Source organism: Brachyhypopomus gauderio, unplaced genomic scaffold, assembly GCF_052324685.1.
Source record: "Brachyhypopomus gauderio isolate BG-103 unplaced genomic scaffold, BGAUD_0.2 sc34, whole genome shotgun sequence".
NCBI lineage: Eukaryota > Metazoa > Chordata > Actinopteri > Gymnotiformes > Hypopomidae > Brachyhypopomus > Brachyhypopomus gauderio.
In genome coordinates, this window is record NW_027506866.1 from 859,156 (window position 1) to 887,014 (window position 27,859).

Below are 27,859 nucleotides of genomic sequence, written 5' to 3' on the forward strand. Positions count from 1 at the left end.
TCAGTTCTTGTATGTCACTTGTGAGTGAGTCCTCTGCCTTCAGACGCTCACTTTTCCTCCAGCCATTCATGACTGGAGGCGTTTGGAAGCGCTGTCAGAGAGGGAGGGGCAGATGGAGAATCTGCGCTCAAGCCAACAGGGTCGGGAGCACCAGCAGCTTCTTTATTACTGACTGATGCAATAATTTTGAAGTGACAATTAGCATATCAGTGTTTGTGTGCAACTCTAAATAAATGATAAAAACCTTGTATTTGAGATATGTTTTAGAATTTCATTAATGCAGGATACTGAACCCCCTCCACTCCACAGATCACCACAGTGTCTCCCCCCATGATACGCTGCACCACCTCACAAACTGCGCTAAGAGGCTTGCCCGGTGGTCCTCCGCCTGAATGTGATTCGGTTAGAATGTATGCAGTAACCAAAATAAATCTGAGAAAATATATGAATAACAAAAGAAAGAAGGGAAAATTATACATACCAGTGCATGTCACATACTTAAAGGTAGATATGAAATATTTTTTTAATGGATTATTTATTAACTATGTAAATACGCTGTGTAATTTCACAAAAATTATGATTGCAACATTATTAAGTTAAATGTGAAGGTATTTCAACATTTCTGAATTTTATCTTGACATTTCACAGGAAATGTTATTGAACATGAAATCCGATCCAGTGATTGGTTCTTGCAGGGGGTTTTGAAACGACGTCATCCAGGATCAGCTTTGCGGCACAGCCAGGTGTCGTAAATCAGCTCTGAGACTAACTGTGACACTTAAGAATTACTCCTACACTTCGCTTAAAGTGAGACTGAGAGGCTTGATAACTAACTTTTAGTCTCGGCTTTTAACTAAGAATTATTTTAGACATAAGTAAATTCTTAGCAGCACTCTTAGGAGTAATTCTAAGAAGTTTGATAAATACGGGCCCTGAAGTGCAGGTAAAGTATGTGAGCTCTAGAGGGCAGTGTAACACTCCAGTGGTTTAGTGTAGGAGCGGCGAAGAAGGGACATCGAGGAAGACCATCACGTGGAAACTGGTCCCTCAACTACGTGTATTTATGTATGTAAAAGTCACATTGCAATTAGAAATAATTTTATTCGTTTGGGTCGCTAACATCCGTTGCTGCCAGAATATCTACTAGCAAGCGTTAGTGTGGCTAGTTTAAAGATGTGTAGGTAGCTCGGTGAGCTCCTACAGAATGGAGCGGTTCCTGCAGGTTCTCTTCAGGTTCTGAAGGTCCACATTTAAGGAGCGAGGCCTGTAAAACCTTCTACCTACGCTAGAGTGGCCTATCAATACACCACCTGGTGAAAGAGGTGCATCTGTATGGTGTTAACATGTAAGATGTTATTGAAAACGAAAAACACGTCTCTTCAGACAACTGTTGTGGTTTTTAACATTAACGAGTCTAAACGCCACACTCAAATTCATTTACTGTAGATCCTGAATGATCGTACACATTCAGAGAAGATGAACGAAGCGTTCAGCAGTAGCAGTGAGTCTGTGCTGCACAGGACGGTGGGAGTGAGTCAACCAGTATGTCACGATGGAGACCTGGAGCAGATGTACCAGATCAGCCAAACCTGTCATTTCATTAAGAGTAATGGTTTTAAGAAGGTAAGAAACCTGTCATTTCATTAAGAGTAATGGTTTTAAGAAGGTAAGAAACCTGTCATTTCATTAAGAGTAATGGTTTTAAGAAGGTAAGAAACCTGTCATTTCATTAAGAGTAATGGTTTTAAGAAGGTAAGATTCCCTTTTCATGAGGGTAAAGATGCATTAGTCGGTCCTCCGCCCTTACTATTCAAATAAGTTCAATAAGTACATATCAAATTATTATGTACATAATATCAAATTATTTTCAGTTACATCAGAACATTCTAGACTTTTGTGTTGTGCATGCATGATCTAGTAACTGATTTTTGTCATTTAATATACAGTTGTGATCAAATTTATTCAACCCCCACTGAAATAAAGTGTTTTGGCCAGTTTGACAATGATTTTGATCATTTCAGTCATCTTATTTACAATTATATCAAAGAGGCACTTATAAATTAGACAAACATAACATAATATTTATGATGGAATAACCACAAATGTCTTTACTGTGCTCACATCATTATCAGTTTTATTCAACCCCCTAGTGACATTATTTTTTAGTACTTAGTACAACATCCTTTTCCAGTTATGACAGCTTTCAAGCGTGAAGCATAGCTTGACACAAGTGTCTTGCAGCGACCTATGGGTATCTTAGCCCATTCTTCATGGGCAAAAGCCTCCAGTTCAGTCACATTCTTAGGCTTGCGCACTGCAACTGCCTTCTTTAGGTCCCACCAGAGGTTCTCAATTGGATTTAAGTCTGGTGATTGCGATGGCCACTCTAGAATGTTCCAGCCTTTCATGTTCAACCATGCTCTAGTGGACTTGCATGTGTGCTTCGGATCATTGTCCTGTTGGAAGGTCCAACGTCTCCCAAGCCGCAGGTTTGTGACTGACTCCATCACATTTTCCTCCAAGATCTCCTGGTACTGAAGGGAATTCATGGTACCCTGCACACGTTGAAGCTTTCCTGTACCATTAGAAGCAAAACAGCCCCAAAGCATAATTGACCCCCCGCCATGCTTCACAGTAGGCAAGGTGTTCTTTTGTTCATAAGCCTGGTTCTTCCTTCTCCAAACATAGCGCTGGTCCATTGTCCCAAACAGTTCTAATTTAGTTTCATCTGACCACAGTACACTGTCCCAAAACCTTTGTCCACATGACTTTTGGCATACTGCAGTCGACTTTTCTTGTTCTTTGGAGTCAGCAAGGGGGTGCGTCTGGGCGTTCTGGCATGGAGGTCTTCGTTATGCAGTGCGCGCCTTATTGTCTGAGCTGAAACTTCAGTGGCCACATCTGACAGGTCTTTTTTCAGTTCCTTAGCAGTCACGCGGGGATTTTTCTCCACATTACGCTTCAGGTAGCGCACAGCAGTCGCGGTCAGGATCTTCTTTCTGCCACGACCAGGTAACGTTTCCACTGTGCCCTTTAACTTGAACTTGCGAATGATACTTCCGATAGTGTCTCTTGGAATATTTAACAACTTCGCAATCTTTTTATATCCATTGCCATTCTTGTGAAGAGCAATAACCTCTTCTCTTGTCTTCTGGGACCATTCTCTTGCCTTCACCATGCTTGGAATCACACCAGTAGATGTCTAGAAGGAGCTGAGTATCACAGTCCTTTTAAATCTGCCTAATTGGTGCTTATCATGCTTGATTGCTGCTCGTTGACATCCACAGATGTTTTCAATACCTGATGGAAAACACTGGAATGAACCTCTGTTCTTAGGAGTGGTAGTCGTAAAGGGGTTGAATAATTGTGTCAATGAAGAAATCACAAAAAGGCCATTTAATACTTTATGACAAAAAAAATTGATGCTATCTTAGTTGCATTTAGTTCTTTAACAAGTCCTTGTAAGATTTCATTATGAACACAATTACAAATGTGCACTGAATTCCATAAAACCCTTCGCAGCATTGGGGGTTGAATAAATTTGATCACAACTGTATACTTGCTAAATACCAATGAATGTCAATATAGAGTGATGTACTTCTTAGCCTATGATGGATGATCTGGGTTTGATAGTTTAATAGTTGTCAATAATTCCATGGTTGGTTAAGTAATCTGTTCATAATTGACCCTTTGCTAAGGCCCATCCACCTGCTTACTGCTGCTGTGTAAAACGAAAGGAGGCAGTGGGTGTGATTCACCCAATACATAAAGATGTACATTCTGAATCCTATCTGGTCATCTTGCCCTGCATTCAAAAAGACATTCAAAATGAAAGACATTTATTGTATGATTAATAAGTAAAGCACAAAAACATCATTACTATCCTCATTATATCTAAAGCATTTTTGTCTTGTACTCTTCTACACAGGCTGCCTTGCAGTTTCCTGATGAACTTCTGGTAGATTCCATTACGGTCTCAGCCGCTGTCGAGCGGGAAGCCAAAGTAAAGACTTATGTCCTAGGTGACACCTCGTATGGCAGGTAAGAGGTGCTTGCGTTGTTCAGCTCTTGCCATTACATGGCTGGAGTTCACCGCCATCACCGTCACTGACCTTCCTCTTCCTCTTCCTCTCAGCTGCTGTGTAGACGAGGTTGCTGCAGAGCACGTTGCAGCTGAGTGCGTTGTGCACTACGGCCGATCGTGTCTCAGCCCGCCCACAAGACTGCCCGTCATGTACGTGTTCGGCAGGAGACCTATCGATGTCCAGCGGTGTGCCGCAATATTCAAAGAGCTCTTTCCCAATGGCGGGAGCCACGTGGTCGTACTGTATGACGTTACCTACTCGCACGCCATAGGTAGGCCAGTTGTGTGGTTTCACTGCATCGCAGCTCTGACATTTCAGTTTGCAGTAATTTACTTTACCTTGGATGTTAACACAGATGACAGTTAACATTGGTTCCTACTGGTCATTGGTCTTAATGACTGATCACATAGAGCATTCTGTTGGAGGAAATGTCACTAATAAGTGATCACAGAACATTCTGATGGAGGAAATATGTCTGAATTGTGTTGTAAAAAGCGCTATATAAATAAATTTGACTTTGACTTATCACAGAAGATTTTCACATAAAATGTGTAACTCTTGTAATGTTACATAATACATTGGATAACTTTGTGCACCCTTTTTCAACATTTGTGTTTGCTGTGATGTTTTACTTGACTGCAATATATGTATCAGCAATTGTAAAAGCTTTTCTAACATAGGTTCTCTTTCCTCAGATGACCTCAGAAGTATCTTAAATGACGATTATCCCAACGTCGTGTTCTCTGATCTGAAAGCAGATCACTCTCGTGGTCAAGGGCAGGTCTACGGACCTCTCACTGACAGCAATAACACAGACTGCATGGCTGATATGGTTGTTTGTAAATTCGGCAGATACTTTTGTATGAAAGAAGGGAAGACCGTAGAGGACTACAGTATGTTCTACATTGGCCATGAGGGGCTTACGCTCACCAACTTCATGATGACGTGGAACCGCTGTGCCTTCTGTTCTTACGACCCTGGCACGTCATTGGTCCGAGCCGAGTCGATAAACATAAACAAAGCTCTGATGAAGCGCTACTACGCCATAGAGCGGGCGAAAGATGCCAGCGTGGTGGGCATCCTGGTGGGCACACTGGGTGTGGCCAGCTACCTGACCATCATTGAGCAGTTGAAAGATTGCATTCGCAAGGCCGGCAAGAAAAGCTATGTTTTCGCCATGGGCAAGATCAACGTGCCCAAACTGGCCAACTTCTTGGAGATTGATGTATACGTGTTGGTCGCTTGCCCAGAAAACTCGCTGCTAGACTCCAGTGAGTTCTACAGGCCAGTGGTGACGCCCTTCGAGATGGAGGTGGCCTGTAACAAGCATCGAGAGTGGAATGGTGAATACATCACAGACTTCCGAGACCTTCTCCCTGGTATGTGCTTCCCTGTAGATCGTAGATCTTTGGACCCTTCTGTTATGACCATAAGATGTTCGCCACACGCTACTCATTTAGCCGTGTCAAGTTCATTGCTGGCATGGATTTCCTTTTCTTTCTTCTTTTGTGTGGTGTTGATGGATCCCTTTCTTTTTTTTTAATTATATTTTTATTGGAATAATACAAATACAAGAATTACAGCAATGAAATGGACCCCTTTCAACCCAGCAGTGTCACTCTGCTGTGCCTGATAAATGTACTCACACAACCCACTCACACAGCCCACTCAACACCCATTACATCAGTGCTGGGGCTGTGTTAAGGATGGTCTACAACTGATAAACATACTCACACAACCCACTCAACACCCATTACATCAGTGCTGGGGCTGTGTTAAGGATGGTCTACAACTGATAAACATACTCACACAGCCCACTCAACACCCATTACATCAATGCTGGGGCTGTGTTAAGGATGGTCTACAACTGATAAACGTACTCACACAGCCCACTCAACACCCATTACATCAGTGCTGGGGCTGTGTTAAGGATGGTCTACAACTGATAAACATACTCACACAGCCCACTCAACACCCATTACATCAATGCTGGGGCTGTGTTAAGGATGGTCTACAACTGAAATATTGTCCTCCTAATAGTCACCCTATAGTAAGAAATTGATAATTGGTGAATGTTTTAAAGGATTGTGTGTGGCAACAGATTTACAGACTAATAAGTAACCTGTAATAATTAACCTCAGGTAACTAATAAAGTAGACCTCTAATAAAGAGGCCAGTGAGTTTGGAGGGTCAGAAACTGTCCTGACCTCATTATTTCGAACAGGGGGGAGCAGTCATGTGGACTTTCCAAATCCAGACAAGTCTGCTAATGACGAGGACGTGACGGACGTGTCTCTGATCACCGGAGCCTTGCGCTCTTCCTGTTTAAATTCCTCCGACCTGCCAAACACGTCCTCGTCTTCCTCACTGGTCGTCAGGAATCAGACGTTGACCATAGCTAACACAAGTACCGCAGGTAAAGACTTCTGAGATCGGTTCAGATGCTTTCACACTTCATGGCTTAAGCTTAATGATAAAAGACTGTATGGAAATTCTGAAGACTTAAATGTCTTAAATGAGTGGTGCATTTCACTGACTGCAGAGGGCTGAAGGTTCACAACAGTTTGATAGTTTCCCTGGTTGGTAACACACCAACCAAACATGCTTCACTGTTGAATCAGGCACCCTGGCACTGTTCACCAGTGATTATAGTATAGTTTATTATAGTTAATTCAGACAGTCCTAAGATATTTAATAGTGGTAATCTAATGTTCTTGCCCAACATCTTTGGTAGTGCTTCCCCTGTTGTCTACACGGAATGGTTTGATCCAGCCACAGACGGTTGCGTCTATAGACCACGGTCGAATGGATGTGTTTAATGCTGGTCTTTTTGCTTTCGTGCTGGCAGCGTCGTTCCTGGCTGGTCGCAGCTGGCAGGGCTTGGAGCCCAAGCTGGGGGATTCACCCGTGGTGAAGGCAGTGGAGGGCAGACGAGGTATCGCCATAGCTTACGAAGAGGAGGGAGCGCAGTAGAGCCCAGCTGATCGCACCAACAACCAGTACTGGCTGTTTAGAAGGTTACACGAACATTAATGCACGTCAGCGCAACTGCGTCACAGTGCACGTGGACAAGATATCTTTAATAAACCCTCCTTTGGGTGGCGTGACCAAGGATTGGTCTGCATATGTTTAGCTATTGATTAAATTAACCTAAAACCATCTAAAATATCATTAGGGAAATGATGGACTGAAACATGAGGTGCTGCTAGTAAGTAGCTGTATCCTGAGCTGCATCTTATACGCCCAAAATGTAAGATTGCCCAAGTGATGTCTTACCCAAAACAGCTACTGGACATTTCTGATTTGTAATAAAAACAGTTATTTAAATGAAATAAGTCTATCTCCTGTGACCAGCTCTCTGTGATCCCACTTGCAAACCTTAATATGTTTGTAATTTTAGTCATTTCATACCAAAAAACTAAATCAGCATTATCTGCAGTGGTGAATGTCTGGTATTTTATTCAGGAGAACATACAGGTGATGAATGTGATTTTATTTCCAACATACATCATATTTGAGTGAAATCCAGCAATTAAGCGAATTACATACACATGACTATGTAAATGTCTCAAGAACTGATGCTTAAATACAAGATTTTTGTGGTTTAATAGTGTTTAATTCAGCCATGACTCAACTTATTGATTCTTGTTATGGTCTGCAACAAAAGACGATGGAAATATTCCAATCTTCCCGTTGCACTCCCCTTCGAGCCATTCGTCATTGACTGGAGTGTAAAATAAAGACCATGATGAAATTTTAATCACATGGCTGTGAGAATGCAGTGATGCGTAGCTCAAAGCAGTTGTGAAGGTTCTTACTTCTAGAGAGGACTGTGATGACGTCACCTTCCCTGAACTCCAGATCTTCTGGTGTGGATGGCTCATAAGAGAACAGAGCCACCGTTTTCTCCTGAGCTACAGCGTTATCCTGGAACAAAGAGGAGCAATGAGAGATTTGTCACAAAATTCTTCAAAATTTGTATTTATCTATACAATGTGTACTGGTAATAGTACTGGTTTATTTATTTGTATTTATCTGTACAATGTACTGGTAATAGTACTGGTTTATTTATTTCAGGATGGAGTTAAGAATAAGAAAACTGAAAATGGCTTGAATGACGCAGATATATAAATATAAGCAAGTGAATCAGAAGTGAAAAAATACAGAGAGAGTCAAAGCTGTAAGTCGGTTAAGGCTGTAAGATCATGTGAAGTGATACCTGTGTGGTGGAGCACCACAGAGTCAGACGGTTATCTTTCACGCAGCTCCACAAAACCTCCATCTCTGATTCTTCAACGGGGACGTTCTCACTGGATCCAGGCTTGGCGTAGCTACCATAGACACGAGTGAACAAAAGCAACGGTGCGGTCCAACTTTGTAATTGCACACTGCAAGTCTGGCTGTGGGATGAATGTGCATGCCCAGTACTGGCTGTTGTGTAATGGTTGTACCTTAGCGTAAGTACAGAGGCAGGCAGCTTGAGTTTGGTACTGATGGTCTCGAGGATGGCTTTTAATGGTTGGCCTGGTGTGACGTAGATCGCTATGGTAAACATGAAGTGCACTTTCACAATGCACCCGGAGAAAACCTTAGGATCCTTTGTCTAAGAGGAAAACGTCAGAATTAATCACAATTCAAAGACCAATTACATCTCAGTGAGTAAGTAAACATAAATGTTTGGTGCTGGCTTTGGCGAATGTTTTGTCTATGTAGGTTGTTTAACATTGGTTGAGTTTCTTAGAGAGTGGTGAATGATGTATGTCTTCACCGCCCCAGGCCTGCGTTACGCACTGGTTTGCTGGGAGCTGCTCTTTGAGGTGGGGCTGGTATCTCTGCATCACTGTTTGATGGTGTATTCTGCTGAACAGAGATTGTTATTGATATTTTTAAACACACTGGTACAAACATAGGTGGTTTTTTTTCTAATAGGTGGTTTTTTTTTCTAGTAATGTTATTTCAGGAGTGGTTGAAATGTCAAAGTGCATACAGGTTGAGAAGTATCTTTCTCAGTACCTTTTCGTACTTGATATATAAGCTACTAACTGCTGGTGGCAGTATTTGTATGCCATCTTTAGCTAGTGCAGTCGTTCCCAAACATTTTCTGCCATGCCCCCCTTTAGTAGATGAGAATATTTTTGCACCCCCCCCCATATTGACACGTGCATAACTGCACATGTTTTACTTCCAAGCTCGGTGCCCCCCTGCAATAGCTCCGCACCCCACCTAGGGGGCGCCCCCCACTTTGGAAACCACTGAGCTAGTGTATTAAGTTTTATTAGTTACATCTGAGAAATGCAGAAAGGAACCTTTCATTATCTGTACACTGCTTCACTACCAGTATTAATCCTGCTTCATTTTCTGTACAAGTTTTTTTTCTTTAGCATAAGCAAATTCTGGTTTGTTTACTGTAAGGAAAGTAGCATTTCAAAAGGACACTTACCTGCACTATTTTTGAAGCCAGTGGTTCGAGGTAATTATATGGAACAAGCCCTCTCTGGAAATAATACAAAAGCAAAGGAAATTAATTGCTGTGCTTAAAACTAAATTTGAATATAAATATGTTATGGTGTTTGTTTTGATAAGATGTTTACTGTAGACATTTCCACAACATATAAGAAATATTTTATGCTTTGTAGCTGAAAGAACACATTTCTGTAAATAAGTCACCCCATGGATGAGTCATAAATGTCCCTTACTTAACAGGATGGCCACGTGTTTCAGTTAATGACATTATTTATTAACAATAAACTACAGTAGAAGACCCAAACGTGCCTTTACTCCCAATAAAGCATGAAAAATCTAGCTTTACAAAAATATAGATGTGTAAATCACACACGGTGCTGTAAGTGTCTTCATTTGGGTCAAACAGTCCGAGAACACATGGTTACTCACAATGCCACATCAGTGAAATATCTTCTGGCTATAAAAGTATAAAGAATAGTGGCTAATCCATATTTCTATAAAGTCAGAAATCATCACCGGACAAACATACACACCCTTCCATTAAAGATTACAGATGCCCAGTTGTCGTTCCCTCTTTGAAGAACAAAAACGATGTTGCCTGGCAACACGGCTAACTCCTCTTCTGTCTCTGGCATTGACTCGTACAGAACAGTGTGAGGTTCACCTTTAAGCACCCTGCAGAGCCCAAGAACAGACGCTATAAATACCACTCCATATGTCTGGGGTAGGAACACTGTAGGTACAGAACAAAATGTCATGGAGCACACTGGATTTACCTCAGTACCTCAGGCTCTTTGGGCACAGCTGGTGCTTCATCAACCTGCTCATAGAAAAGACGTGTTGATGGGAACCCAAGTACATAGAAAGTGGATGGGGGTGAATGGAGGATCACATGGGTCCCTCATCTGGAAACATCTTTATGAAGCGATCTGGTCAGCTAGTTGATAGCCACATTAATGTGGTAAAATTATGCAACCATCACTGATTCAACTGTATAAGCAAAACTCTTAACTGCTAAGCACATGTTAAGGCGTTAGTATACCTGCTCATGCTAACCTCTATAACTGTAAACGGAAACCAGTAAAGACTAGTGCCTCATTAAAAAAACATTCAAATGTAATCAGAGATTATGAGAAATGGTTGAAGAATCGTATCTCATTTTTCTCCCCAGTGTTACCAGTTAACACCCAGTATCTAGTTGTGCAATAGGTACCATCATTTTAGTCACTGGGTCTGGGGTCCACTACAGCAGTATTTTCCATCCTCAGGGAGCAACAGGTGGTTCACATTTTTCTCTAGTCCAGCTTCCAGCACAAGCGATCAGGGATTTGGTTTTCTTATTTCAGTTTCATCAAAGTCAGAAGATGGGGTCCAGTAAAATGGACCAGCCCAGTCCTTGGCTGGGAAAATGACTCACCTGCGGCTGCAGAGGAGCAAAACCGGAGAACTCATCAGCTGGAAGAACAGAAGACAGAACCTGTGGAGAGAGACAGACTCATACTGGCACTGTAGGGAAATGTTTCATTTTCCAGGTTATTGAGCATATTAAGATGTGAAATGTGGTGCCTTCTTTGGGTACCTTGGCTTTTCCAAGGTAGTCCTTTGTCTCAAGCTCTGCCACATATTGCTTATTGGGTTTGAACAGCAATCCTTTTGGAATCACTACCAAAGAGAAGAGCTTCTGTTTCTGCATATGAAAAAGGCAGTAACATCACATGAATCGCTGATATTGAAAGCAACACTCACTTGGAAATGGTTATTCTCACACATGTATTTCTCACACCTGAGACTTTACAAGTTCTCCCACTTATAAATCATGGAGGGGTCTGAGATCTTCATCTTAGGTGCACGTCCACTGTGAGAGACATAATCTTATTAAAGATCACAATGTATGGTTTTTTAATTATCCATTTGTGTGTTACTGCTGCAAATAAGTATTTGAACACCTGTCAATCAGCAAAAATTCTGGCCCTAAATTAGAAGTACCTGTTTGAGTTGGTTAGCTGCATAAAGACACCTGTCCACCCAACACAATCAGTAAGACTCCAACTACTAACATGGCTAAGACCAAAGAGCTGTTCAAAGACACCAGAGACAACATCGTAGACCTCCACAAGGCTGGAAAGGGCAATGGGACAATTGCCAAGTGGCTTAGAGAAAAAATATCAACTGTTGGAGCAATTATTAGAAAATGGAAGAAGCTAAACATGACTGTAAATCTCCCTCGTACTGGGGCTCCATGTAAGATCTCACCTTGTGATGTAGCAATGATCCTAAGAAAGATGAGGAATCAGCCCAGAACTACATGGGAGGAGCTGCTCAATGACCTGAAAAGAGCTGGCACCACTGTTTCCAGGGTTACTGTGGGTAATACACTAAGATGTCATAGTTTAAAGTCATGTATGGTACAGAAGTTTCTCCTACTTAAATCAGCACACGTCCAGGCCCGTCTTAAGTTCACCCATGACCATTTAGATCAGGGGTGGCCAACCCGTCATAGACCAAGAGCCACTTTTCTTACTGTGTTACGGCAAAGAGCCACATCGTACATGGGCGAGTGCACATGGGGGGTGTAAATTATTAGCTGTGAAGACAGTCAAATGCGTGTTTTCCACTACACCGGTTTTAAAAGTATTAGCAGCTCGCTAGGCTTGTAAACTAACCGCGCACCACGAAAATGTAGCAGTGTGTCGCCCCGTTTGTGCAGGTGAGCCCGCGGACCGGCTGGGGAGCCGCATGAAACCAGGCAAAGAGCCGCATGCGGCTCGCGAGCCGCGGGTTGGCCACCCCTGATTTAGATGATCCAGAGTAGTCATGGGAGAAAGTTCTGTGGTCAGATGAGACCAAAATAAAACTTATTGGTCTTAATTCCACTCGCCGTGTTTGGAGGACAAAGAATGATGAGTACCGTCCCAAAAACACCATCCCTACTGTGAATCATGGGGGTAGAAGCATCATGGTTTGGGGGTGTTTTTCTGCAAATGGGACAGGAAGACTGCACTGTAGATAGACTTTATCTCTCATCTTTTCCTTTTTTTCTCTCTCGCTCTTTAAATTGTTGTCATGGTGACTGGCGTCGGCCAGAGGAGGATGGGTCCCCCCCCCTGAGTCTTGGTTCCTCTCAAGGTTTCTTCCTCATGCTCTTAGGGAGGTTTTCCTTGCCACTGTCGCCCTTGGCTTGCTCACTGGGGGCTTGGACTCAGACACTTGAAAAGCTGCTTTATGACAAAGCTATATAAATAAAATTTGATTTGATATTAAGGAGATGAACGGGGCCATGTATTGCGAGATTTTGGGGAACAACCTCCTTCCCTCAGTTAGAGCATTGAAGGTGGGTCGTGGCTGGGTCTTTCAACATGACAATGACCCAAAGCACACATCCAGGATAACCAAGGAGTGGCTCCGTAAGAAACATATCAAGGTTCTGGAGTGGCCTAGTCTCTGGACCTAAACCCTATAGAAAATCTTTGTAGGGAGCTCAAACTCCGGCTCAAACAGCCAAGAAACCTGGCTGATCTGGAGAAGATCTGTGTGGAGGAATGGGCTAAAATCCCTGCTGCAGTGTGTGCAAACCTGTGTTCAAATACTCATTTGCAGCAGTAACACACAAATTATTTAAAAATCATACATTGTGATTTCTGGGTGTTTTTTCATGTCAGTGGACATGCCACCTAAGATGAAAATTTCAGACCCCTCCATGATTTCTAAGTGGAAGAACTGTACTTATTTTCCTCACTGTAAAGCTAGAAATGTTTAAAAACAGTATTTGATTACTTCAGTCAGAATGAATATGGTTATATCATGTGGAATTCACTTTGTAACATCTGGAGCCCACATAACCTTCCCATGATGCAACATCTTTAAGTTCCCCAAACAGAAATCGTTTCACAAGCCCAGGAAATATGCCTCAAAAAATGTTGAATGCTCTCTTATATTTCATTTCACAGTAAGAGGGAAAAAACCTAAACCAAAGTAAAAACAACACAAGTACAATTGTAGCAAAATGTGAGTCATGTTTCAGAACGATTTATATTAGATTAACCAACCAGAATGGATTCCATGGCCTGGTCAATGTACCCAAATTTGGTTTCTGTACGGAGGTTAAGAGCTATAAGAAGGTTTTCTTGGGCTTTCTCCCACCTGCTCAGAGTGGCATGGACCAGGCCAATGTTGTGCTGCACCTGAATAGACAGATGGCTATTAAAACACTGTTTTATACAATACTATGACATCATCAGTTACTCCATGTGAATACATTACTTTTGTTTGTTTGTTTTGCGTAACCCTTCGATGTGATCGCTACAGAGATTGATCTTGTTTTTGTATATGTAAATCTTTGAAAACCAATGAAAATTGAATTAGAAAACAAGATTCATTAAATGCTAAGACTTTGTTAGTATCTCATTTTCAGTAAAACATTCAGCAAACATCTTATTAGGCGTAGACACAACACAAGGCATATGGTTGATTAATTAAGCAACAGCATTATTTTCCAAATTCTTACCTCGCAAGCATAAAGTTTATACCTCAGTCCAAGAGGTTTGTAGTCTATCAACTGGTTCCCTCTAAGCTCCTTAAGAGCTTGCTGGAAATCCATTAGGGATTCCTCAAACCTTCAGTCATATTTGTACATGTAAATAAGATACTTGTAAATAAGATACTCATTAATGAATAATAAATAAGATACTTGTTTCATATAAGCCCAATAAAAGGGAAATGTGCTTTACAACAGTGTAGCTGATCCATTTCCTGGACATTACAACATTCCCCATAAAGCCATAATGTATTTATTCTTTTTCATTTGTTGAAGCTCAACATGGTATATTATTCAATAAGATCTGATGTCTTACTTTTCTTTTTTGTAGAATGTAATTCCCCTTTGAAAAAATGCAACAGCCAAATGTTCATCCTTGCCGATGCTGCTGTCAAACGCCTTTGAAAGAGAAAATCAGTTTCCTCTTTTTAAACTGAAAACTTTTACTTCCTTTTTTCTTTTAAACATACATCATTTTAAGCTGCACTAAGGTTTTGAGGTATACATTAAACTATACAATGATTCACTTCATTCACTAATCATAGTGGTTCAGTAATCACCCAATAACTTACAGGGGCAGCTAGTGTCAAAATGAAAACATTTGAAATGTCCACCTTTTCAGCAGCATCGAGGTCGTCATTGCTCAGAAGGAGACATCCAATGTTGAAGGCAATTTTAGATGTCTTGTCCTCTATCTTCAGGAATGTTTGCAGAGCAGAGGCCGTGTCACCCTTCTCCGAGAGCTGCACCGCCTCTGCCCACTGGCGTAAAGAATTCACAAAGGACATGTTTGCTCAGCTGCTGGTGCCTTACTGACAGCTTCCCTTCTAGCTGATGACAACCTGAAACTGAACTCAAGACTAGCCCTGCTCTGAGGAAGTGGTATGAGTGGAAGTGGTGTAACCAGTGCCAGCTATGCATTTGGATACAGTACTTTTCTCCATTCAATTTTATTTGACCTTTCAAGGGTCTACAGTTTTTTTGTTTGTTTGTTTGTTTGGGGTTTTTTTCTTTACAAACACCACACACCAATTTTTTATGTGTAAATCCCGGCTACCAACCTAATTACTTTAATTAAAATAAGGTGATATCTACTGAGCAATGTTCAGGGCTGTAGGCTAAAGACTTTGGGTTTACTTTGCTGGGCTCTATCAGTCAACATGGTGATGGTTGCCTGAGCAACCGTGGAGGAGGAAACGGCGTTCCCAGCTCAGATCTCTATGGTTGGAGATTCACGGCGTTTCCAGCTGAGATCTCTGTGGTTAGAGATTTACAGCGTTTCCAGCTCAGATCTCTATGGTTGTAGATTCATTACGTTTCCAGCTCAGATCTCTATGGTTGTAGATTCATTACGTTTCCAGCTCAGATCTCTATGGTTGGAGATTCACAGCGTTTCCAGCTCAGATCTCTATGGTTGGAGATTCATTACGTTTCCAGCTCAGATCTCTATGGTTGTAGATTCATTACGTTTCCAGCTCAGATCTCTATGGTTGGAGATTCACAGCGTTTCCAGCTCAGATCTCTATGGTTGGAGATTCATTACGTTTCCAGCTCAGATCTCTATGGTTGGAGATTCACACCGTTTCCAGCTCAGATCTCTATGGTTGGAGATTCATTACGTTTCCAGCTCAGATCTCTATGGTTGGAGATTCATGGCATTTCCTGTCAGTGTAAATAGACAGTGAGGCTGACATGGCTCCGCTGCAGACCACGACTGCCTTTAAATAAACAAAACAGCCTCCGAAGAAGCTTCCTCCATGAACCAGCCACTGCTCACCGCGGATGAACGCGGCGGCGGGCGGGGGCGCTAACATGGACCTGGGCTCTCTGCTGTACAACAGTTTAAAGGACGTAACCTGGAGCTCCACTACTCTGCCCCTGGAGCGCCTGGTCAGCGCCTACAGACTCCCGCAAATCGTGAAGTTGGACAACGGTGAGATTTACTGCGAGTTCACGCCAGTTTAACTGCAGTCGTCTGTCCGGTTCGGTCTTTTCGGCGCTCTTGGGTGTTCGGGTGGTCTGGAACCTGCTGGCGAAAACTTGCTCACAACTCTTCAGTAATGTGGAGCGGCGGCGGTACTGGGAACCCGCACGGCTAGCCAGCCAGCTAGCGTTAGCGCGCGAGCGTTAGCGCGAGAGCATTAGCGCGCGAGCTAGCTGGTTAGCCGATGTTAACTAGATAGCCAGCTAGCTTGGCATTGACACGGCAGCAGTTTGACATCAGGTAGTTGCGTTGTCAATTTAGCCTTAAATTTGAACTTTTCGTTTCTAGTAAGAGATAAAACGTGCCACCACCACATAACTGTTATGAGTTATGAACAAACCCGCCAGGTTAGTTGTACTGTGAGTGAACGCCAGACCAGCCGCGACCCTCCGACCTGCTGCGAGCTGCTGCCGACCTGTATTTGTAAAACCCACCCGAGCTAACTAGCTGTGTCCGGTACAGCAACATCTCAACAGTGTTGAACCATCAAACCCACAACACGAGTGTTAGATGGACACTGTGACTCCTCACCTGTCGTTTCTTCTGGTGGCTTTAAACGCACGTCTCTTTAAAATCTGACAAAACTTAATAAACACTGATTTATTGTCTCCTGATGGCATACATATAAAGTCTGATTAATAGTTGCTAATGTGCATTAATAAGGACTCTCAGCAACCTGCCCAATGACACCCCACTGTCCTGGAGACAATAATTCAGTCTGGTTGTAACTACTCAACTAAGGAGAATAGGATATGTTTAAGAAAAGTTCACTGTATGAATGACTGTAGATTCCAGATTCCTGTAGATGACTGTAAATACTGTTACATTTTAAATGACTTCTCAGAGCATTTATTTGAGAAGGGACAACTGGCAAATTAATACCTTGGTAATGTAATAACATGAAAGGTCTGTATCTTCCTCTGCTGCAGATCAGTGATTCTACACCTTTTTGCACCTATATTATGAGGTCTATGAAGACACTGCATGTTGTGTGTCTTTACTACCTGGCTAACCTACCATGCGGATACGATCGTATTTCCATATTGATGTAGATAAGTGACAGGCTTGTCTTTCTCTCCAGGGGAGTCTGTGGAAGGGCTAAGAGAAAATGACTACCTCTTGATTCATTCATGCCGGCAGTGGACCACCATCACCGCACACAGCCTGGAGGAGGGCCATTATGTCATCGGACCGAAAATCGAGATCCCCGTTCATTATGAGGGTGAGGCCAGTCACTCTGTTGTGGTCTGCATTGTGTAGCACTACCGCTTTTTCTCTCTGTGGCCTTCAAATACATAAACTCTTTTATGGTGTAAAGAAATATGGAGATGTGATAATATTCGCAAGGGCTAAATAAAACAGAACGAATTAGGCAAAATGAGAAGCTGGTCAATACAATAGGACTCCCCGTACTGTATTTCTTCTTAATGTTTGTATATACTTGTTCTTGAAGTTAATATTTGTTAACAGCATATATGTACACAAAAAAAAGAAAAAAACGTGGGCATTGCCTTCGCAACCAGATTGTGGCTGTCTCTTGTTCTCCAGTTACATATAACAAATACATATCTGAAATACATTCATGTTTCATACGTCCGTATTCACATTTATCATGTTAAATATATGACTATAATGCTCAGAATGATGCACCAGAACACTGGTGATGGGTAGCTCCTCCTCCTTCACTCTCTAAAGCAGTACTCGAAAAGTGGGAGGAGCCTAAAGAAAAGGTTGTTTACTCTTCTCTAAAATATCGGAGCAGAAGTCATTGTGAATCTGTGTGTTTGTCCAAATAGATTTTTTTCCCCACCCAAGTGAATAATGTAGTGAAATGTGAATTCCAGTGGTGCTCTTTCTCCTTGTGACCAGGCCAGTTCAAACTTCTGGAGCAGGACAGGGACATTAGGGAACCTGTGCAGTACTTCAACAGTGTGGAGGAGGTGGCCAAAGCATTTCCAGAGCGAGTCTATGTCATGGAGGAAATCACCTTCAATGTAAAGGTGTGGCATTCTCTCTGCGTCCACTAAGCAACGCTCCCCCCTTAAGTGTTTAAATGTAATCTTTGAAGTAATTGTTCTAACTTTTGGAAGTATGTGTACTTTGTCTTCCAATGACCATGTATTGTGGTTCGCTGTTTTGTATTTTAAGTGTATTATATGTAATCTCATTATATGTACTCTGTTACTGCCATGACTTGACTTGCAGTGTCTGCCCTCACTTATAACGTAGCCGATCGGCCCAAGTATCAGAAACAGTGCATCCATTGTCCTTCGAGCTGAATTCACAATGACTTCGCTTGCTTCAAAATGCAAAGTCCCATTGTCTTAGAGTGAAAGGTTATTTCTGCATTATCCTATTAGCTGGCTCAGGGGGGAAAAGGCTACTGCTAATAATTGACAAAGTTTAGGTACGTTGGAGAGGAAGTAGAGCTTGTAGTTCCTTTAATGAGCTGATCGTGCTGACGTGTCCACTGCAGATGGCCTCGGGGGAGTGCAACGAGGACACGGAGGTGTACAACATCACGCTGAACACGGGGGACGAGCTGACCCTCATGGGCCAGGCCGAGATCCTGTACGCCAAGACGTCACGCGAGAGGTCTCGCTTCAACACCATCTTCAAGCGCATCGGCAAGCTCAACTCCATGGGCAGGCTGGGGCGGGGCAAGATGCCGTGTCTCATTTGCATGAACCACCGCACCAACGAGAGCGTCAGCCTGCCCTTCCAGTGCCGCGGCCGCTTCAGCACGTGCTCGCCGCTGGAGCTGCAGATGCAGGAGGGCGAGCACGTCATCCGCGCCATCGTGGAGAAGACGCGGCTGCCCGTCAACGTGGTGGTGCCGGCCACGCCTCCGCGCAACCCGCACGACCTGCACGTGATCCGCGAGGGCCACCGCTACAAGCTGGTCAACGTGCAGACCAAGACGGTGGTGGTGTGCTGCGGGCTGCGCTCCAACAAGGTGCTCCCCGTGCACTTCACCCTGCAGGCCGGCGGGACCGGCGGGACCGGGGTGGGCGCCCTGCCCCGGCTGCTGGTGCCCGAGGGGCTGCTGCACGGCGAGGCCTGGCTGGAGACGGTGGTCCACCGCTGGTTCACCTACTGCCAGGAGCAGTTCAACATCGACGACTACTCGCGGGCCGTGCGCGACGTTCGCGCCGACTGGCCGGAGGACGGCAAGAGCCCCAAGAAGGGGGGCGGAGGCGGGACTAACGGCTGCCCCGCCCACGCACACCTGCCCAGCTCGCTAAGCTCCGCCCGGGACGAGCTCACGCAGTCGTTTCACCGTCTCTCCGTCTGCGTCTACGGCAGCAACCTGCACGGCAACAGCGAGGTGAACTTGCAAGGCTGCGTGAGCCTGTACGGGGAGTACGTGCCCACCGAACCGCCAGACGCCGATTATCTGTTTTCGGAGCTTTTGGACGGCTCGTCCAGCCCGGGAGGCCTGTGCAAATCGGACCTGCCTTACGAGGAGCTGTGGCTCGACCACGGGAAGAGACGCGGGCCCGCGTGCGAGCCGTCCGAGCCCGGCACGGCCGGCTGCCCCACCGCCCCGCTGTACCCCGGCACGGCACCCGCTAGCGTCCTGCTCAGCGCAGATGTCAGTCTACCTCCACCCCCCGTGCCTCCAAAGTCCGAAGCTGTGAGTACGCTGGCTGTGAACAGATTCCATTTTGTTCACTTTACCTCGTACATTGACCAGACGGTTGAACCTTTCAAAGGAGTTTAAATGGTTGGTGGTCAGAGTTTGATCAGAGACTCAGCTGAAACACAGCTTGTAGAAATAGTATAATATTTCAGTGCATGCCCATCAATGACCCATTTCTCTCTGGGGTGTTTAAACGTGATTTGCTCCAATCTATTAAGTTGTCCACTTGTACTGGTTAGAGCTGTTTCTCCAGAAAGAGAGCCATTATGATTACTGTAAAGTATAATTGCAAATATTTGTTATTGCTTATGTATTGCTTGAAATATACACTACACCTGAATTTGTGGTGTCTACGTATCTCTTAAATATCTGACTTAGTAAATCTTTCAGTCATTCTGAGTATCAGACTGAAATCAGACCGTAAAGATGTGAGGTCCTGACGACGAGCATTCATAAATCTCGCTGTTGTTCACCGTTTAGGGAGGGGAAGAATAACCCAAACAAACCAAAGGAACTTGTGGTAATTACTGGAGAGAAGCGTGTAGCAACACGAGGGCAGGATTTTGTTTACCAAATAATAGTGGAGCAAAACCGTCATTGTCATCTGGTAGAGCGAGTCTCACTCCAGACGTCGACTCCTCGCTGTGGGGAACTGCAGCAAATCTCCTTTTAATGCCACCCAACATACGTTAGCGGAAGGAAGGATATTGAGGAAAAAAGAATCATCTAACCTGTGTCATCTTGTCAGATTCTGTGTTCCCAGGTAGTTACACCCAGATCCAGACATTTATTATTTGTTTATCTGAGCATCTCTGTATTTCATATCATTTGTAGAAATGTTTCAAGACCAGTCATTAAGGATCTTGTAACCATGCCTTACCATAAGCTGAATGTGGTCACTGTGGTCAGGAATCATTGACATTCTCATATAAAGGTAGCATTATATTGAGAGAGGGAGAGAGAACAAAACCCAACAGAAAGAGAATTCATTTCATATTCAGATGTCTCTGTCAGCTGTTTGTGTGAAAGAATGAATTTCCTTTTATAGAAACATTTCAGAGGTGGGAGTAGAAAAACGATCAACAATATGAAGGTTTTTCATGCGTCTTCCTGCTGTGTGCAGGTGCGGGAGGAGTGTCGGTTATTGAACGCTCCTCCCATTCCTCCGAGGAGCTCCAAGCAGTCGGCTCCCAGCTGTGGTGGTGGGGGGCCGTACCCCCCCACCAAACCCCGGCAGACAGACACGCGCTCCCCCAGCCCCTCCCTGTCGTACTACTCCTCAGGCCTGCACAACATGTGAGTACCCCGCCGCCCGCACCAGCTCCCTGAGCGCCTGGTTGTGATTTAGCCCCGCCCCTCGTGTTTCCGCAGAGGAGGAGAGGGCGAGTCTCCGCGAGACGCAGATGAGCCGAACCACACCTGCTACCCGTGTGGCTGGAGCCGAGCGGACCCGGGCGAGGGCGGCACCGGGCCGCACCCCTGCCTCGGCCCGCCCAGGGACGCCGCCCTCACGCGCCTGTCCTGGCCCAACGACTTCTGCGGGGGCGACTCCCACAAGGGGGAGGAGTTCCCTTCCGCTCAGTGCCGCAGTTACTCCAGCTACCCGAGGAAAAGGACCCCCGCCACCCCGAAGGCGTGTGCCTCAGAACTCTTCGACAAGGGGGAGGGACTAGAGAGCGGCTCCGCCTCCAAAACGGCAGAGCCGCCTGCCCAGGTTTGTACTAAATCTACAAGTTACAGCCTGGAAATGTACAGAGACACGCCCACCAAGGAATGTAACACTAAGCAAAGCCGGTCCTGCCCCATATTGCCACCAAGAACCCCGAAATCCAACGACTGTAAGAAAGACGGGACGTGCGCGGCCACGGAGCTCCGCCCACCAAGCTGCTCGCCCGAGACGTCGCACGGCGGCACCGCTCCCTCCGGACCGGTTGTGGCAGGGCTGCCGTGGCAACCGCCCGGCGACCTGGCGGGTCTTTCCATCGAGGAGGTGTGGAAGTGTCTGCGGTTCATAGGCATGTCGGAGGACGTGGTCGCGTTGTTCGCCAGAGAGAAAATCGACGGTAATTTGCTCCTGCAGCTAACGGAGGAGATTCTGTCTGAGGACTTTAAGCTAAGCAAACTACAGGTGAAGAAACTCATGCAGTTCATCAGTGGCTGGAGGCCCAAAATGTAAACTTGAACAAACCCAAATGTCTATAGCAAAACGTGCACTGTGCTGCCACAGACGCCCGACACACCTTTGGCCTTCAGTATTGCATTAGACTTTTGTATCTATATGCTATGCACAGTGAGAATCCTTGTAATGCATTTTACTGGTGTGTGTGCGCGCGCGAGTGTGTGTGTGTGTATGTATATATTATATATTATATATGGGTGCTTTGTGTATTAACTTTGTCTTGATGTATACTCTTGTCTCTGTGTAATCTCTCTGTAACCTTACGGTACTTGCACAACAAACTTAACACTTTGTTCAAGCCCAAAGCCTTTGAGAAATATGATCTTTTTGACCCAATCATGGCTTCAGTTTCCTCGGTTGGTGATCAATAAACAGTGTGCCTCCTTCACCAGTCTTGGTGTTTTAAGCTACATTTCATATACACACAATTACGATTCACCTAATACATCCTGCCCATACTTCCCTACATCAAATACACTGCAGTCTTTAAGTTGACGGTGATAAATTTGGTCATTTTGCATCTGGACTCGCGTGCTTTAGACATTAGGCAAATAACCTTGAGAGTCTTCATGCGTCAGGACACTGGGAGGTGAGGGTGTGCGTCAGGACACTGGGAGGTGAGGGTGTGCGTGTGCGTCAGGACACTGGGAGGTGAGGGTGTGCGTCAGGACACTGGGAGGTGAGGGTGTGCGTGCGTCAGGACACTGGGAGGTGAGGGTGTGCGTGCGTCAGGACACTGGGAGGTGAGGGTGTGTGTGTGCGTCAGGACACTGGGAGGTGAGGGTGTGTGTGTGTCAGGACACTGGGAGGTGAGGGTGTGTGTGTGCGTCAGGACACTGGGAGGTGAGGGTGTGTGCGTCAGGACACTGGGAGGTGAGGGGGTGCGTGTGCGTCAGGACACTGGGAGGGAGGTGAGGGTGTGCGTGTGCGTCAGGACACTGGGAGGTGAGGGTGTGCGTGTGCGTCAGGACACTGGGAGGTGAAGGTGTGTGTGCGTCAGGACACTGGGAGGTGAGGGTGTGTGTGTGCGTCAGGACACTGGGAGGTGAGGGTGTGTGTGCGCGTCAGGACACTGGGAGGTGAGGGTGTGTGTGTGCGTCAGGACACTGGGAGGTGAGGGGGTGCGTGTGTGTCAGGACACTGGGAGGTGAGGGTGTGTGTGCGCGTCAGGACACTGGGAGGTGAGGGTGTGCGTGCGTCAGGACACTGGGAGGTGAGGGGGTGCGTCAGGACACTGGGAGGTGAGGGGGTGTGTGTGTGTGCGTCAGGACACTGGGAGGGAGGTGAGGGTGTGCGTGTGCGTCAGGACACTGGGAGGTGAAGGTGTGTGTGCGTCAGGACACTGGGAGGTGAGGGTGCGTGTCAGGACACTGGGAGGTGAGGGTGTGTGTCAGGACACTGGGAGGTGAGGGTGTGTGTGCGTCAGGACACTGGGAGGGAGGTGAGGGTGTGCGTCAGGACACTGGGAGGTGAGGGTGCGTGTCAGGACACTGGGAGGTGAGGGTGTGCGTCAGGACACTGGGAGGTGAGGGGGTGCGTGCGTCAGGACACTGGGAGGTGAGGGTGTGTGCGTCAGGACACTGGGAGGTGAGGGTGTGTGTGTGTCAGGACACTGGGAGGTGAGGGTGTGTGCGCGTCAGGACACTGGGAGGTGAGGGTGTGTGTGCGTCAGGACACTGGGAGGTGAGGGTGTGTGCGCGTCAGGACACTGGGAGGTGAGGGTGTGTGCGCGTCAGGACACTGGGAGGTGAGGGTGTGTGCGCGTCAGGACACTGGGAGGTGAGGGTGTGCGTGCGCGTCAGGACACTGGGAGGTGAGGGTGTGCGTGCGCGTCAGGACACTGAGGTGAGGGGGTGCGTGCGTCAGGACACTGGGAGGTGAGGGTGTGTGTGTGTGTCAGGACACTGGGAGGTGAGGGTGTGTGTGTGTGTCAGGACACTGGGAGGTGAGGGTGTGCGTGTGTGTCAGGACACTGGGAGGTGAGGGTGTGTGTGTGTGTCAGGACACTGGGAGGTGAGGGTGTGTGTCAGGACACTGGGAGGTGAGGGTGTGTGTGTGTGTGTCAGGACACTGGGAGGTGAGGGTGTGTGCGTCAGGACACTGGGAGGTGAGGGTGTGCGTGCGTCAGGACACTGGGAGGTGAGGGTGTGTGTGTGTCAGGACACTGGGAGGTGAGGGTGTGTGTGTGCGTCAGGACACTGGGAGGTGAGGGTGTGTGCGTCAGGACACTGGGAGGTGAGGGGGTGCGTGTGCGTCAGGACACTGGGAGGGAGGTGAGGGTGTGCGTGTGCGTCAGGACACTGGGAGGTGAAGGTGTGTGTGCGTCAGGACACTGGGAGGTGAGGGTGTGTGTGTGCGTCAGGACACTGGGAGGTGAGGGTGTGTGTGCGCGTCAGGACACTGGGAGGTGAGGGTGTGTGTGTGCGTCAGGACACTGGGAGGTGAGGGGGTGCGTGTGTGTCAGGACACTGGGAGGTGAGGGTGTGTGTGTGCGTCAGGACACTGGGAGGTGAGGGGGTGTGTGTGTGTGCGTCAGGACACTGGGAGGGAGGTGAGGGTGTGCGTGTGCGTCAGGACACTGGGAGGTGAAGGTGTGTGTGCGTCAGGACACTGGGAGGTGAGGGTGCGTGTCAGGACACTGGGAGGTGAGGGTGTGTGTCAGGACACTGGGAGGTGAGGGTGTGTGTGCGTCAGGACACTGGGAGGGAGGTGAGGGTGTGCGTCAGGACACTGGGAGGTGAGGGGGTGCGTGCGTCAGGACACTGGGAGGTGAGGGTGTGTGTGCGTCAGGACACTGGGAGGGAGGTGAGGGTGTGCGTGCGTCAGGACACTGGGAGGGAGGTGAGGGTGTGTGCGTCAGGACACTGGGAGGTGAGGGGGTGCGTGCGTCAGGACACTGGGAGGTGAGGGTGTGTGCGTCAGGACACTGGGAGGTGAGGGTGTGCGTGTGTGTCAGGACACTGGGAGGTGAGGGTGTGTGTGTGTCAGGACACTGGGAGGTGAGGGTGTGTGCGCGTCAGGACACTGGGAGGTGAGGGTGTGTGTGCGTCAGGACACTGGGAGGTGAGGGTGTGTGCGCGTCAGGACACTGGGAGGTGAGGGTGTGTGCGCGTCAGGACACTGGGAGGTGAGGGTGTGCGTGCGCGTCAGGACACTGGGAGGTGAGGGTGTGCGTGCGCGTCAGGACACTGAGGTGAGGGGGTGCGTGCGTCAGGACACTGGGAGGTGAGGGTGTGTGTGTGTGTCAGGACACTGGGAGGTGAGGGTGTGTGTCAGGACACTGGGAGGTGAGGGTGTGTGTCAGGACACTGGGAGGTGAGGGTGTGTGCGTCAGGACACTGGGAGGTGAGGGTGTGTGTCAGGACACTGGGAGGTGAGGGTGTGCGTGTGCGTCAGGACACTGGGAGGTGAGGGTGTGTGTGTGCGTCAGGACACTGGGAGGTGAGGGTGTGTGCGCGTCAGGACACTGGGAGGTGAGGGTGTGTGTGTGCGTCAGGATACTGGGAGGTGAGGGTGTGCGTCAGGACACTGGGAGGTGAGGGTGTGCGTGTGCGTCAGGACACTGGGAGGTGAGGGTGTGTGTGTGTGTGTCAGGACACTGGGAGGTGAGGGTGTGTGTGTGTCAGGACACTGGGAGGTGAGGGTGTGTGTGTGTGTGTCAGGACACTGGGAGGTGAGGGGGTGCGTGCGTCAGGACACTGGGAGGTGAGGGTGTGTGTGTGCGTCAGGACACTGGGAGGTGAGGGTGTGCGTGCGTCAGGACACTGGGAGGTGAGGGTGTGTGTGTGCGTCAGGACACTGGGAGGTGAGGGTGTGTGTGCGCGTCAGGACACTGGGAGGTGAGGGGGTGCGTGCGTCAGGACACTGGGAGGTGAGGGTGTGCGTCAGGACACTGGGAGGTGAGGGTGTGCGTGTGCGTCAGGACACTGGGAGGTGAAGGTGTGTGTGCGTCAGGACACTGGGAGGTGAGGGGGTGCGTGCGTCAGGACACTGGGAGGTGAGGGGGTGCGTGCGTCAGGACACTGGGAGGTGAGGGTGTGTGTCAGGACACTGGGAGGTGAGGGGGTGCGTGCGTCAGGACACTGGGAGGTGAGGGTGTGTGTGCGTCAGGATACTGGGAGGTGAGGGGGTGCGTGTGCGTCAGGACACTGGGAGGTGAGGGGGTGCGTGTGCGTCAGGACACTGGGAGGTGAGGGGGTGCGTGTGCGTCAGGACACTGGGAGGTGAGGGTGTGCGTCAGGACACTGGGAGGTGAGGGGGTGCGTGTGCGTCAGGACACTGGGAGGGAGGTGAGGGTGTGCGTGTGCGTCAGGACACTGGGAGGTGAAGGTGTGTGTGCGTCAGGACACTGGGAGGTGAGGGTGTGTGCGCGTCAGGACACTGGGAGGTGAGGGTGTGTGTGCGCGTCAGGACACTGGGAGGTGAGGGTGTGCGTGTGCGTCAGGACACTGGGAGGTGAGGGTGTGTGTGCGCGTCAGGACACTGAGGTGAGGGGGTGCGTGCGTCAGGACACTGGGAGGTGAGGGTGTGCGTGTGTGTCAGGACACTGGGAGGTGAGGGTGTGTGTCAGGACACTGGGAGGTGAGGGTGTGTGTGCGTCAGGACACTGGGAGGTGAGGGTGTGTGTGCGTCAGGACACTGGGAGGTGAGGGTGCGTGTGCGTCAGGACACTGGGAGGTGAGGGTGTGTGTGCGTCAGGACACTGGGAGGTGAGGGTGCGTGTGCGTCAGGACACTGGGAGGTGAGGGGGTGTGCGCGTCAGGACACTGGGAGGTGAGGGTGTGTGCGCGTCAGGACACTGGGAGGTGAGGGTGTGCGTGTGCGTCAGGACACTGGGAGGTGAAGGTGTGTGTGCGTCAGGACACTGGGAGGTGAGGGTGTGTGTGCGTCAGGACACTGGGAGGTGAGGGTGTGTGTGCGTCAGGACACTGGGAGGTGAGGGTGTGTGTCAGGACACTGGGAGGTGAGGGAATGCGTGCGTCAGGACACTGGGAGGTGAGGGGGTGCGTGCGTCAGGACACTGGGAGGTGAGGGTGTGTGTCAGGACACTGGGAGGTGAGGGGGTGCGTGCGTCAGGACACTGGGAGGTGAGGGTGTGTGTGCGTCAGGATACTGGGAGGTGAGGGGGTGCGTGTGCGTCAGGACACTGGGAGGTGAGGGTGTGCGTCAGGACACTGGGAGGTGAGGGGGTGCGTGCGTCAGGACACTGGGAGGTGAGGGGGTGCGTGTGCGTCAGGACACTGGGAGGTGAGGGTGTGCGTCAGGACACTGGGAGGTGAGGGGGTGCGTGTGCGTCAGGACACTGGGAGGGAGGTGAGGGTGTGCGTGTGCGTCAGGACACTGGGAGGTGAAGGTGTGTGTGCGTCAGGACACTGGGAGGTGAGGGTGTGTGCGCGTCAGGACACTGGGAGGTGAGGGTGTGCGTGTGCGTCAGGACACTGGGAGGTGAGGGTGTGTGTGCGCGTCAGGACACTGAGGTGAGGGGGTGCGTGCGTCAGGACACTGGGAGGTGAGGGTGTGCGTGTGTGTCAGGACACTGGGAGGTGAGGGTGTGTGTCAGGACACTGGGAGGTGAGGGTGTGTGTGCGTCAGGACACTGGGAGGTGAGGGTGTGTGTGCGTCAGGACACTGGGAGGTGAGGGTGCGTGTGCGTCAGGACACTGGGAGGTGAGGGTGTGTGTGCGTCAGGACACTGGGAGGTGAGGGTGCGTGTGCGTCAGGACACTGGGAGGTGAGGGGGTGTGCGCGTCAGGACACTGGGAGGTGAGGGTGTGTGCGCGTCAGGACACTGGGAGGTGAGGGTGTGCGTGTGCGTCAGGACACTGGGAGGTGAAGGTGTGTGTGCGTCAGGACACTGGGAGGTGAGGGTGTGTGTGCGTCAGGACACTGGGAGGTGAGGGTGTGTGTGCGTCAGGACACTGGGAGGTGAGGGGGTGCGTGTGCGTCAGGACACTGGGAGGGAGGTGAGGGT

General features: G+C 48.1%; 3 protein-coding genes across 6 annotated transcripts; 2 read left to right on the plus strand and 1 right to left on the minus strand.

Moving 5' to 3' along the window:
- The first annotated feature begins 785 nt into the window (after positions 1-785).
- Positions 786-7,845, plus strand: dph2 (diphthamide biosynthesis 2). Of its 2 annotated transcripts, none has more exons than XM_076984744.1 (7): positions 786-1,065; positions 1,447-1,623; positions 3,929-4,041; positions 4,136-4,356; positions 4,781-5,464; positions 6,310-6,501; positions 6,934-7,845. In XM_076984744.1, the coding sequence occupies exons 2-7, from the start codon at positions 1,477-1,479 to the stop codon at positions 7,056-7,058; spliced, it is 1,482 nt and encodes a 493-aa protein (XP_076840859.1). In that variant the 5' UTR covers positions 786-1,065; positions 1,447-1,476; the 3' UTR covers positions 7,059-7,845. The 2 variants fall into 2 exon arrangements, with proteins under 2 accessions (XP_076840859.1, XP_076840860.1); XM_076984745.1 differs by lacking the exon at positions 786-1,065 and adding an exon at positions 1,081-1,345.
- On the minus strand, positions 7,562-14,939 carry ncf2 (neutrophil cytosolic factor 2). Of its 2 annotated transcripts, none has more exons than XM_076984746.1 (14): positions 14,697-14,939; positions 14,399-14,481; positions 14,053-14,161; positions 13,595-13,729; positions 11,128-11,235; positions 10,966-11,025; positions 10,325-10,368; positions 10,082-10,223; positions 9,526-9,579; positions 8,877-8,945; positions 8,537-8,688; positions 8,305-8,416; positions 7,904-8,012; positions 7,562-7,809 (listed from the first exon to the last, which is right to left on the minus strand). In XM_076984746.1, the coding sequence occupies exons 1-14, from the start codon at positions 14,868-14,870 to the stop codon at positions 7,721-7,723; spliced, it is 1,440 nt and encodes a 479-aa protein (XP_076840861.1). In that variant the 5' UTR covers positions 14,871-14,939; the 3' UTR covers positions 7,562-7,720. The 2 variants fall into 2 exon arrangements, with proteins under 2 accessions (XP_076840861.1, XP_076840862.1); XM_076984747.1 differs by having other exon boundaries at positions 8,877-8,942; positions 14,697-14,936.
- Positions 14,940-15,598: 659 nt separating this feature from the next.
- On the plus strand, positions 15,599-22,276 carry garem (GRB2 associated, regulator of MAPK1). Of its 2 annotated transcripts, none has more exons than XM_076984742.1 (6): positions 15,599-16,015; positions 17,148-17,288; positions 17,936-18,066; positions 18,543-19,703; positions 20,833-21,005; positions 21,081-22,276. In XM_076984742.1, exons 1-6 carry the CDS (start codon positions 15,865-15,867, stop codon positions 21,883-21,885), a joined length of 2,562 nt encoding a protein of 853 aa, XP_076840857.1. In that variant the 5' UTR covers positions 15,599-15,864; the 3' UTR covers positions 21,886-22,276. The 2 variants fall into 2 exon arrangements, with proteins under 2 accessions (XP_076840857.1, XP_076840858.1); XM_076984743.1 differs by having other exon boundaries at positions 21,058-21,525.
- Positions 22,277-27,859: the final 5,583 nt, after the last annotated feature.

What these genes read in the sequence shown, in the direction of transcription:
- dph2 (XM_076984744.1), top strand. Translation starts at nt 1,477, where the DNA reads ATGAACGAAGCGTTCAGCAGTAGCAGTGAGTCTGTGCTGCACAGGACG. An exon ending in GGTGACACCTCGTATGGCAG is followed by an intron (nt 4,042 to 4,135) that starts GTAAGAGGTGCT and finishes TCTTCCTCTCAG; the next exon opens with CTGCTGTGTAGACGAGGTTG. An exon ending in CTTCCGAGACCTTCTCCCTG is followed by an intron (nt 5,465 to 6,309) that starts GTATGTGCTTCC and finishes TATTTCGAACAG; the next exon opens with GGGGGAGCAGTCATGTGGAC.
- ncf2 (XM_076984746.1), bottom strand. Translation starts at nt 14,870, where the DNA reads ATGTCCTTTGTGAATTCTTTACGCCAGTGGGCAGAGGCGGTGCAGCTC. An exon ending in TGTGGTGCTCCACCACACAG is followed by an intron (nt 8,013 to 8,304) that starts GTATCACTTCAC and finishes TCTTTGTTCCAG; the next exon opens with GATAACGCTGTAGCTCAGGA. An exon ending in CATCACAGTCCTCTCTAGAA is followed by an intron (nt 7,810 to 7,903) that starts GTAAGAACCTTC and finishes TTTACACTCCAG; the next exon opens with TCAATGACGAATGGCTCGAA.
- garem (XM_076984742.1), top strand. Translation starts at nt 15,865, where the DNA reads ATGAACGCGGCGGCGGGCGGGGGCGCTAACATGGACCTGGGCTCTCTG. An exon ending in GATCCCCGTTCATTATGAGG is followed by an intron (nt 17,289 to 17,935) that starts GTGAGGCCAGTC and finishes CCTTGTGACCAG; the next exon opens with GCCAGTTCAAACTTCTGGAG. An exon ending in TCCTCAGGCCTGCACAACAT is followed by an intron (nt 21,006 to 21,080) that starts GTGAGTACCCCG and finishes GTGTTTCCGCAG; the next exon opens with AGGAGGAGAGGGCGAGTCTC.